This window comes from Saccostrea echinata, unplaced genomic scaffold (genome assembly GCF_033153115.1).
Source record: "Saccostrea echinata isolate AGI-Se365-2 ecotype Australia unplaced genomic scaffold, CSIRO_AGI_Sech_v1 ptg000008l, whole genome shotgun sequence".
In the NCBI taxonomy this organism is placed as follows: Eukaryota; Metazoa; Mollusca; class Bivalvia; order Ostreida; family Ostreidae; genus Saccostrea; species Saccostrea echinata.
The window spans coordinates 4,942,093-4,954,651 of NW_026889757.1; the positions used below are offsets into that span (position 1 = coordinate 4,942,093).

Sequence of the window (12,559 nt, forward strand, 5' to 3'; positions counted from 1 at the left end):
TTAATTAAAAAGTACTGCAAAATGACAGACTGGTGCTATTTATTTTAAACCAGTTTTAAGATCTATAAATGTGCAAAGTGATTTAGTTTTCATTCAATGAAAATATCTTACACACAATGAAACTCTGCTGACCCCTGCATTGTTCTGTTTTTACGGTACATTAGGTCGAGTTTATAGCATTAGCCTTTTTACTTAATTGAAAAGAGAAAAACCTGAGATCGAATATTTCATTTTTAATATACAATAAGCATATTTTTAAAAAGCTCTAACACAGTGAAGAGTTTTATAATTGTATTTGCATAGAAATAAATGTTCATCTACAGATGAGGCATTTTTAACATTGATTTATTGAAATGGGGCATCGAGAACATGACATAAATCAAACGTGGTTGAAATTCTCGATTTTGTATATTTTGATACTGGAAATATTTTGCAGTTCATATGATGAAGCGTGTATTCTGAGTTCTTTGCATTGAAAATATTCTTTAAAAAACACTGAAACATGATTATTAATAGTGTTCTCTTTTCATGTATACTGTAATACATAGAATCATTGCATATATCTTTTTATTCTTTCAACAATTTCTTCATGCATCAACAGAATTGTATTTGCAGTGGAAGTTCAAATGCGGAAAACATCGACATTTTCGTATGTATTAGGCTTGATGAAAAGCATGACGGATTTGCAATAAACACTTTGTCCGCCGGGTGTCCATTCTATCTGTCTGCTAGAAGTAACAAAACAAGAGTCACATTTAGGCGTCAAGCCTGTTCCTTGAACCCTTACCTTTATACATGTACAATCATTCAGTAGTGCTTTCTAAAACCATTACATTTTGTTCAATGCATTCGTTGTTTGCTTGGGATTTATCATTAGTTTTTGAATACTGTTTTGCTTTGAAAAGATGTCTACTAACATGTATATATAAACTATAAAGATCCGGTATAACAATCCCCCCAATAATGAAAATAATGAAAACCACCCCAACAACACCGATCCCCTTTGCACTTGGTCGAGGATCCTCGGCACTCTCTTTCTTACGAATTGTGCTCGAGAGAGACTGTTTATCAACTGTAAGAAACTTTTTTCTGGCCTCTATTTTACTTTGAAGCACAGTTTCTGTCATATTGGCCCCATCATCCACGCATTTACAAGAACATTCTCCAACAGAATTAGTTGTATATGTTGACAATGTTGTGGACTCTGATATAGATTTAGAATCCAGAGTTATAGAGGACATGAACTGAGGTAAGTTGTCAGTTGTTAAATGTGTACTTGGTGTGATGGACCAATCCTCTGTGGATGTTGTGAGTTCTCTCTCGTAACAGCTTGAAGAGGGATTGTTATTGGGGTTAATGTCCACCGATTGTCCTGTTACGCCAATTGTTGCTGCACAAAAATGATCGGAGATCATATTTTGATTAGTGTAGTCACAAGTTTTATCTTTGGATAAATTTAAAAAAAAAAGTGGGGGACAATAAGTTGAAGTCAACACAACACGGCTCTTTTATTCATTTCTTTGGAATTAATTAGCTTGACTGTTTTATCAGCTATCTCCATTTTATCGTCGATGCTTTTTTTTTCAAAAAAAAAAAAAAAAAAAAAAAAAAAAGCAAAAGCATTTTTTTGTTTTGTTTTGTTTTTGCCTCCAGCTTTCTTTGGGTGATTATTTATGGAAATAAAGGATTTTTAATATTTCTAATTTTGCCACACTTGAAGTGTTGAAGTCTACAACTTAGTTTGATTGCAAGGTTTCAATGAACCAAATAAGTTTAATAGTGCGCAAGAAATAGTCACTCGCCATTAATATCTCTTAGGACAGGGAAATTTAAACCGACAGTTATGCTGCATGATTGGATGACGTTAAAGCTGATCGTATACTGCATGTAGTATAGTTAAGCTTACTGGTTATGCTGATTGCTATCTGGCTCGTGATGCTTTTGCTGTGACTTAAATGACGATTTCTCTTATGATGATTTACGTACAGATAGTAAAGGTCACTGTACTGTACATATTGGAATATTTCATAGAAAAAAAGAACAGTTCCTTTGCACTCATTTTATTTCGAGGACAAGACCGTATAACAGTTTAGCCATTATATTTTTGGTTGCAATTTTTGGCAAAAGTAACTTTGTTTCTTTATAAAAGTAAAATAGCAGAAAATAATACCAAGTGAATGGACACATTAAAATTAAAAGAACAAAAATTCTTTTCATTTTTAGACAATAAAATTGCAAAATTTCCCATTACACATTTGTATATATAGTTATAAACCACTTACCTTCATAGCAGGATGTAAGGGAAGAAGTACAGGGATCTAGAAATAATAAGTAATACACGTATATAAATTTGAATTTATCGCAAATCAGACATGTATAGTAATCGCAGTTCTTGTCATAGTCGACAATTTGAAGATCTGCAAATTGTTACAAGTCTTAATTACTAAACGACAAAACCTTTCAACAGAGTTGCTTAACATTTAGTTTATGAGTATTATAGCTTACTCGAGTCAAGATTTTCACATATAAAGTATAACTGGCTACTGCATACGTCCGTCCAGAAATTAGAGGAAATAGTTTGGAGGTATACACACTTATTAGTATTGGTGCTTTTGGGTTGACTAGGATGCCAGTTTGTCCAGGAAACTGAGGAACAATCCGCCCATGCAAGCTTAGTACCTTTTGAGTCAGTGTAATGAAGTCCAATCCAGACTGTTTTCTTATCTCTGAAAGAATACGTAAAAAAATCTCATAACTTGTCCATTATAAAAAGCATAAAAACATATGACTTTTCTATGCTGTATACAATCATTCCTAACGATAAATTAAAAAAAGCAGGCTTTTTGACATCAGAGACAACTGCTTCCACAATAAAAAATGAAACTCAAAATTTTTCATATGTAATGAATGGTCATCTACAGAATTACTTTGTTGAAATTAATTCTAATTCTACATACAAATACCCTGAAGTTGATATTTAAAAAAATACTAGAATTCCTCATTGACAATATCACTGACAGTAGTCTTTGGAGATCGGGTTTTACAGCAATCTGTTGGAATTTCATTGGGCACCAATTGTGCCCATTTATTACCTGACCTGTTTTTATATTCCTATGTAGCAGAATTTCTTCAAATACTTCTACACGAGAAGAAGATTATCTTGGTGTGGCATTCAACTCGACATTAAGAAATATGAACAACGTTTTATCAATTACCAATAGTTACTTTTACTCAACTGTCAATCGATATATCCCAATTTATTCGAAATTAGAGACACTATAGGGTTTGTCAGATCTGTTTCATATTTTCATGTTTTACTGACTATAGACGATCATGACTAACTAATAAACAAACTGTATGACAAAGGGATGGCTTCAGCTTTTTCATCGTCAACTTCCCATATTTATGTAAGCCATCACGGTAGCTCAGTCGGTAACAGTAACTGAGATAAAATACATTTAAAATCATATTTCGTATATTTTTACAGCACGACTTTTTTTTAAATGTATGTTGAATGCAAAACTAGACTTGGTGATTATCGCTTATCGCTCATGAAGATTATTCAAGCTATCTGCGAGAAAATCTGCGAACAAAGTGGAGATGGAACAATAACAAACTTATTCGACAGCGTTCAGGGTAACATAAAGATTGTGAATTTTTTTATTTTTTTAATTACTTTGTGGCTTTAAACGCAACTTATGTTCTCAAATATACGATATTGGATGTTAGACACAATGGAAAAAACTGAGAAATGTCTAATTTGATAAGGTAGCTTGTAAACCACGGTTCTCTTGTATAAGGCTAAGCAGTGTAGTTCCCCAATCCTCTTAGCCCATTTGTATAGTTTTAATATAGTGTTAAGAAGATCAGACTACTTATTTACGCTATTCAGTATAGGCCTTAGCGTATCATTCCAATTTCTGTTTAAGTCATATCAAAAGCGATTGATATCCCTTGCAAGTTTGCTTTTTCATTTCATTACACAACCATTCTTCAAAAAAGATAACACAGCAAGGCAAATAAAAAATATCGGTTTTTCTGTATATATGTACTGTTAGTTAACCTTGTGCCATTCAAAGCTAAGGTTCATTGGACTGAAGACTTACAATTTATCCACCGAGTTCCAGGGTTGCTCATTGGAAAATGTGTCTAACAGATTGTATTTCTCTTGTGAATCTACCGACATCAGCAATCCACCATTTTTCTCACAAATTGTGTAGGCTTCATTCCAAGTTCTTTGTTCTTCATAAAACACTAGCTGGGACAAACATAAGCATTCTGTAATATACGCATAATTTAATCAATCATTTATGGAGGGTTTTCATATCTTTATCATAAGAAGGGTGGAGCTGAAGATTTTTTATTTAAAAAAAATATATAATAATGAAAAACGAAAAGTTATCATCTTCAAATATCTATTTAAACAATACAAATAATGAGCAGAGCCAATACGAACCTCTAAAAATAGAGGAAGGATCAAGTGCCATGGAGGAGTAAGCATCCCCTGTCGACCTGTCATACCCGTCGTGTGCTCCTTGACAGATCGGGTAAACGGTAAAATCCGTAAATATTTCAGTATGATAATAATGGCCTAGCATTTTGTACCACAGATGTCAGTCAATAAACTCATTTCAGGGCATAAAATCACCTCCAAAACAACTGTTACAATAAGGCCATTTTTTGTCTCTTAAATACAATTATTTGAGGGGCATGGGGAGGATAGGAAAGTTTGCCATATTCATTTCTTCAAGAGTGTGCTCCTAATGAACAACACAACTGTGCACTTTATTTGAACATGAGATATATTGTTATGACAAGGAAATTTATTTTTTTTTTTCAAATCAGAATTCAGCACCAGGTGCATATGCGTGTCTTCGTATCCATATCTTATCTGAGACCATAACGTGTGAACTGTATATTTACATAAACTCTGGATTTTGTCTTCTTTCATCAAAAACTTTCATTAAAAACTAAGAAAGTTATAAATGCTTACAATCTTAGCAAATCCGATTTCAGCACACATATTTTCTAGATTTTTCACAAATGTTTTCTGATAGTGACTTATAATATATATATATATATATCAGTGTCTTTTTTATAAAGTATTTTACTGAAAAGTAAGAGAGACACGGTCAATAAACTATTAGCCAATCAGATTTTAACACCTTAGATTCTTCATTTATAGTAGCAAAATGTAAGAACTCACAATACCTATCTAATATCATCCGTTTTGTTGAAAACTAAGGAAGTTATAACCGTTATGTTTCAGATCATCAAATTGCATCGCACTTTCATGCGCATTTTCAATAAATTTTATATACGAGGTATTGTCGAACCTTATAATATGTATCTGAATTTTAAATTTAATGATATTCTTTCAAAGAACATGGAAATTATTGAGATTTGTGTCCTAGGCAATCATGATGAAGCACACTTGCATGCGCGTGTGTTCATGTCAACCACCCATGTAACTTTGTCTTATATTAATATGTGTTTTTGTTTTGCCTCGGACTAGAATGACCCTGTCATTGAAGAGCTTCCTTCAATATTTCTTTAGGTGGCCGAGTTGGAAAATTTGGAAGGTAACATGGCGAAAAACGACCTTGTGTCATCCAAATTAAAAGAAAAAAAATCATGCGTTTAATTTACTTTGTCCTTACCGATTTGGCATTGCTGCGATCAAATTGTAGGAGTAGCGCCCTTTTCAGTGACGTAATCAGTAAAAATCAAGATGACGAGTGAATGTGATTGTACTTACAAGAAAATGGTTTAATTGTAAATGATCACGTTTGGTTTTTTAACTGTTATTGGTTCTCAAAAAAAAATATTTAGCTTTGTTCGCCATGCCTTCTATGGACTCGAACAACCCGTAATATTTCTGTGGACAGTCAGTAACACACCTTTTTAGTAATAATTTACTGAGTTTTTAAGCATTTTGTCCAAAACATTACAGTTAAAGTTTTTTCAATGATATGTTAATTTACTCGTCGCACGCGCAAGTACGTGCTTGTAGGTGCGAGCAAAAGGACATTGGTTTCGCACATTTACACTACATGCCTATTAACCTTAAAAAGGTTTCATCTCAATCGGATATGTAGTTTCCGAGAACACTCGCGGACAAAAAAGTATGGAAGAAGAAATGAGAAACGAAGTAACAACAATTTGATTCTACTTTTTGGGGGGATCATGATAAATATTTCTGTTTTAAATAAAAAATGAATGAATGTAGTTAGATGTAATTAATTTTGAAAAGTAATAAACTGTCATCGGTTACATAGCAAAAACTTGAATACTAGTAATCGATTACACAAAATAAATATAACAAAAATAATTATAAGATAATTACACATCTCAGTAACTGTCTTTGCCTGAATAAGACCAAAGTATTACATAAGAGAAATCTTTTAAATATTAAAATTTTACTTATCAAAAACAGCAGTGTAATTTTCAAGTAAATGTGCCAGCATTCATATCATTATTTTTTTTTTTTTATTTTAGATTCATTTTACTTTGATATGACCATTACGATTCCCTCTTAATCCCCGTGTTTATCTAATTAATGTTTTGAAAAAATAAATTGATTTCAGAAAGGGAAATTTACAAAAATATTAATATTTAGACATCTAGCTTGCACTCACCACTTAGAAAAGTTGCGATGAACAGGATAAAATCGGCTCTGCAAATATGAAATCTGAAATTGCAACAAAGCCGAATCAATATGCTTCCTGTTTTTGGTTTAAAATATATTATTGTTTATAATACTTTCACAAATGGGTTTAAGCAAAAGCTTTGCAGACCCGATAGTCCTTTCGCTAGTTCTAAGTTTAAAATAAACATTATAGCAAAAACAAGAAATAAGTCATATATGGATTAAAGTTAAAAAAACATAATTAAAGAATGGCTATTATTAGTGAATCAATAATGTCTTTTGCGTAACATATAGGGTACACAAATTATGTATTAATTACTAAAAATAAAATATTGCAGAAGCAATAAGTAAGTCGTAAATTCATAAAAAAAAAAAATCATTAAAGCGACACAAATTGTAAATCTTCAAGATAGACTTGTATATTGAAAATCAGCTAAAATTAGCTAACTATTTAATTTAAACAATATTTTATTATGATTAAACATAACTGGATTGGACAGCAGGCACTGCCTATATAAGTCCTCTCCACAATACAGGTCAAGTCATACATGTTACAAGTAAATATTAATTACATAACATTGAAAAAATATATACATGTGTATATTCTAAAGAGATTTATAAAAAAAAAAAAAAAAGAAGACAAAATAAATAGGGAAAAAAAATATAAATGAGCTGATGATACTATATAAGTTTGCATTTAACATATATGACTGATAATTATAATAATACCAGTAAAAATGTGAAAGTTAATAAGAACACATAAATGGATGTTGGTTCTGTGGTTTGACAAAATTAAAAAAAAGAAGAAACAATATCATGCAAATCTCTTTGTAGATGCAATAAATTCTTGAACAATTTTAAATATGGCAATATTTTGGTTGTAAGTAAGATTATTGTCTCCATTCAAAATAAGTTGTAAGGATATAGGCATTGGTAATTGCAAAGTATTAAAGTTTTGCATAAGGCTTTGCCTTTGTACACGATATTTTGGACATTTCATAAAAAAGTGAAATGATGTTTCAGAGCTATATCCACACATGTCACAATTTTGATCTTCCCTTAAAAAAGGATTAAATAAATCAGCATTTAAATTACTAGCATTATTTCGCAATTGACAATGTAATATATTCATTTTACGACTTCCATAGTTGTAATATTTCTTAGGTTTTAAGCAGTATATATTCTTTATGGCAGTCTTGAATGACTAAAGTGTAGAAAGGTTTAAATATTAAAGGGTAAATCATTCCAAAGTCTTATAGCTGAAGGAAGAAAACTTTTCATAAATGAAGTCGTTTTGGCTTGAGGGATTTGAAATGTAAGATTGTCCTGATTCCTTAAAGGATAAGAATTATGTGGTAAAATGCATTGTTGTAATAAATCTTGCAAATACTGGGGAGCTAATCCATACACTATTTTATAAAATAACACTAGTTTATGTATTTTTCTTCTTATTTCAAGTGTATCCCAGCCAAGATCTTCATAAAGTTTTGATCTTGATGAATTAATCCTTAAGCCTGTTATTATTCGTGCAGCTGCAACTTGAACATCTTCTAGAAATTTTGCATCTCTATCAGTACAATTATCCCATACAATGTCTGAGTTTTCAAGAACAGGACGAATAAAAGCAAAATATATTTTTATCAAAGCATCCCGCTTAAGGGAGTGCTTTAACATTCTTAACTATGTTAGTCATCTTGTTTTCTTTTATTCTTATGAAGCAGAATTTATTTTAAAAAAAAGTCTAAAAGAAAAGAAGTCTCCTGTTGTGGCCTCCAATTCGATATTTGTATATAATATAGACGTTTTTTTTTCAATTAACAATACTCATATTCATTCAAACGTGGATTTGATATACTCACCGAAGGCATCAATGAGTATGACACCTGTGTTTTATAATTGGATGCTTGACTGGGAGAAAGTCAATGATGGAAAACTAACAATTAAACTTTATTATAAACGAAATGACTGAAAGCTTTTGCTTTCATCGGCCTGCATTTAATATGCATCACATGCATATGGAGTTTATGTCTCTAATTAGATTCGAAACGCAAGAGCATGTTCTGCATACGATCATTTTTTAAAACTGAGATGGGCTACTGACAAATAAGTTAATTTACAAGAGCACCGACAATCTTATCTAAGGTCTACATTTCGCAAACTCAATGGTCGATAATTAAATGGACCTTGTTTACAAAATACTTGTACATCCTGTCTTTAGGCTGTGTTAACTTACGTGTTTATTACAAATTGTAAAACTATTATTTTCATACTGAATTGGCTAAGGATTGTTTCATTTAGCCGATCAAGGGAAAAAAAGCTTCAAGGTGGGTTACCGGTGAACAGGGGATGCTTACACTTTCATGGGAACTGATCCCTACTCTAATTCTTCCAGGGTCTGTGTTTGCTCTGTTCTGTAATGTTTATTTAGACTTTTGGACATGATTACTGTTCGTTATCTTAATATCCCATTCTATAAAAAAAAAGTTCGGGAAACTAAGTGAGACAGATTCACAAACAGACAGATCTACATGGACACACAGACGGAGAAAAAAAACCTATATTACCCTCTGGTTTCACTGGGTTGAGACTTATAATGCATCAATCAAATAAAAAAAAGATGAGAATACATGTTACGAACAGTGATCGATCTCATAAATCCTATCAATTATACAAATAACGGCCATAACACGTACCCCTTGAAACACCAGAGTTGAGATCAAGTGTAAAGGGGGAGTAAGTATCTACTGTCGACCAGTAACTAGCAACTGTTCCTTCGCCAATTGTTCTGCACTTTGAAGTGAAAGTTGCGGGTCCTTGGGATGAAACCTTAAAAACCGAGGCCCCCTGTCACTGTAGGCGTTGACACGATAAAGAACCCTCACTGCTCAATGGTCCTCAGTGCCGAGTAAAGGTCTAAATTTGAAGCCCTTCACCGGTATATGGTGACGTCTCTATATGAGTGTAAACTTCTCGAACAGGACACAAAACAACATACAAGCAGTCAATCAATCGACCGGTAACACTCAGTGTTAACCCTCTGTATTTATCAATCAAGAAAACACAGTAGTCCATTAATCGGACATTAATAATAATATGAAAAACAATTACCTAAATATTGTAATTGGTCTGAAAGATGCTAATCAAACTTTGACCCAACTATATGCTGTGTTTGAAATAGAGATTAATCTATACAAATGTTTAAATTTAATTCTGGAAATTGCATTTCCAATACATCTTAATTACGACACACGTCTGGATCTGCATTAAGTATCTACTTTCATTTTCAGTAGGAATATATAGCGTACCCTTTTTGTAACCTTTTGTCCATACATACTTTATAGATAGAATGATCAACTTTCTTAAATAGGTACCGGTTGCTGAAAAATATAGAAAATAACTGTTCCTTTACTAAGCGTCCGGTACTAAAAAAAGAAAGTTTCAGATAAGACCTTCAAGGGGCGTAGACGCAGATTTGAAGTTAGTATTTTCTCAAATTTTCTGTATTATATCATGACTTATATGTTGCTTTAGCATTTCATACGGAAATATAATTGAAAAAAAACTTATTTTATCTGGAAATCATTGAAACTACGAATTTCGGGACGAAATTTGAAGCCATTAACCTGCATACAGTGACGTCTCTATCTGAATGAAAAATTCTCGAATGAGACGTTAAACAAAACACAATCTATCTTAACTAAGTTTGTTTACGAGAATTTTTCTCCCATAATAAGTTGCATTCATTTACTGGTGAATGCCTGCAAATTTAGACCTTTGTTCGGCAGTTACGACCATTTCGCAGTTAGGAATCTGTTCTTGCATCTATTAAGGCCTCATCAGAAAGACCGGTCTCCACGTCCAGCAATGGGAATACAACCCGCCACGTAAGAATGTATGTACAGCATTCCTTCTTATTCTAACTAATAACCACGCAGGCAATTTTCCTTTAAAAAAAAGGAAGGAAGGAGCAAGTAGCTTTCTATTTCTTAGGTCGACTGAAATACAGTCATTTAATTAAAGGTCGGTTAAACAATAGAGAGATTTCACAATTATAATGTACACAGTAGATTTCACCATCTGACATTATGTGACCCTTTGCTTTTTTTTAAAAAAGTAGAATTGAAATAAAATCTCTGATTTGTTATTCATAAACAATGGTTTTGAATATTCTTTAACACAGGTAAAAGAATGTAGGTGCTTTATCTTTTAAATATATAACAATATTTATCTATATGACATTAGTTTTATGGACTTTGATTATTTTGTATATGAATATAAGTAGTACATTTGAAAGGTGGACTGGATTGTTCAAAGCATCAAAGAAATTTTTAGCATCATCGAAGACAAGTTTATTTCTCTCTCATAATAATAAATTAAACTGAACGAATTTACATTGAATATTGTCCTATTGAAAAACAAGAGACCCAAGGGCTTTAACGGTCACCTGAGTACAACAATTTAGAGGATCCATAAACTGATAAATGAAGCTTTGTTGCCCAATAGCAAGGAACACAGTACGATTAAGATCAACAAAATAATTGGTCTAGTATCTTTCTATCTGTCCCCCATTTATCACTATTACCATGCAGGCTTTTAACAAAATGTCTATATTATTACCTCTCACATTGGCCTCACTTGGTCTTTGAAGAACATTTAAAAAGATAAGTTATTTTTGTTTCATTTTTATTCATCTATTATTTCCAAGTCTACCTGATTATTAAAACTATGAAAGTACTTTTTGTATTATACAATAAATGTTCTTGTATAATTCTCTTATTCTATTAACCTTTCAAATACATTATCTACAGTGATTAATTATCAAAGGTGAATGCAAAGGGGAAAAACTTCACTCAGTAGAATACAAATTAATAGAACCCTGGCCAGGACCAGAACACTTGACTAAATTGTCCAGATGTTCAAAATTCTGGTAAAAATACCTTGCTTATTAAAACTTTTACTCTGTTTGCTTCCAATATGCCCAGGAGCAGAGGAGATTTTCAAAGAAATAATGCATTTTTACTATTTAACACAGCCCTATCCTAACACCACAACCCATGACCTAGGGTCATGAAAATTTACAAATTTGGAAGAGGTACCTTCATCATCATAACTATGCAATTACTGTACAGTAGTTGAAGATTTTCAAAGAATTCACATATTTGCACTATATAATCAAATAGACCCCCCCCCCCCCCGAGAAACAACAGAACCCCTGGGACCACAAGTTTTAAAAATTTTGTAAAAGCATCCTTGCTCATCAAAACTATACACTTGTTTTGCTTTATAAGGAGTAAAAAAATATTTTGAAGGAAATTATGAATTTTCACTATATAATCAATAGAGCCCCCTTCCCCCTCCCCTTTCACCAGAACCCCTGACCCAGGGCCCATGAAATTCACAATTTTGGAAGAGGCAGCCATGCTCATCATAACTATGTACTTAGTTAGTTTATTTCATACCCAGAAGCAGAGAAGAAGATTTTCAAAGAAATAATGCATTTTCAATATATAATTAATAGAGTCCCGCCCTAACACAAGAACCCCTGACCCAGGGGCCATGAAATTCACAATTTTGGAAGAGGCAGTCTTGCTCAATATAACTATGTACATATAGTAAGTTTATTTAATATCCAGGAGTAGAGAAGAAGATTTTTAATGAAATAATGCACTTTCACTATATGATGTACATAGCCCCACCCTAGCACCTCAACCCCTGACCCTGGGGCCAGGAATTTCATAATTTTGGTATAGGGCTCAATCCTTATTACAATCATGCCAACAGTTTAACTGCTTGATGTCCAGGAGTAAAGAAGAAGATTTTTAAAAATGGCATTGATTTTGGTGGTTTTAGCCCCACCCTTCAGGCCCCAGGGGGGCAGGGACAATGAAATTTACAATTTTTGTTCCCCTT

At 32.5% G+C, this 12,559-nt stretch overlaps 1 protein-coding gene across 1 annotated transcript in view; it reads right to left on the reverse strand.

The window, feature by feature from the left end:
- Positions 1-803: 803 nt before the first annotated feature.
- The window catches only part of LOC133181161 (uncharacterized), a 55,091-nt gene continuing 43,335 nt past the window's right edge, over positions 804-12,559 (reverse strand). The window contains exons 4-8 of the mRNA XM_061315701.1: positions 6,639-6,691; positions 4,107-4,278; positions 2,506-2,726; positions 2,283-2,318; positions 804-1,390 (exon numbers count right to left, since the gene is read on the reverse strand). Of these exons, the coding sequence (XP_061171685.1) occupies positions 804-1,390; positions 2,283-2,318; positions 2,506-2,726; positions 4,107-4,278; positions 6,639-6,691 (1,069 nt within the window). The remainder of the gene's footprint in view (positions 1,391-2,282; positions 2,319-2,505; positions 2,727-4,106; positions 4,279-6,638; positions 6,692-12,559) is intronic.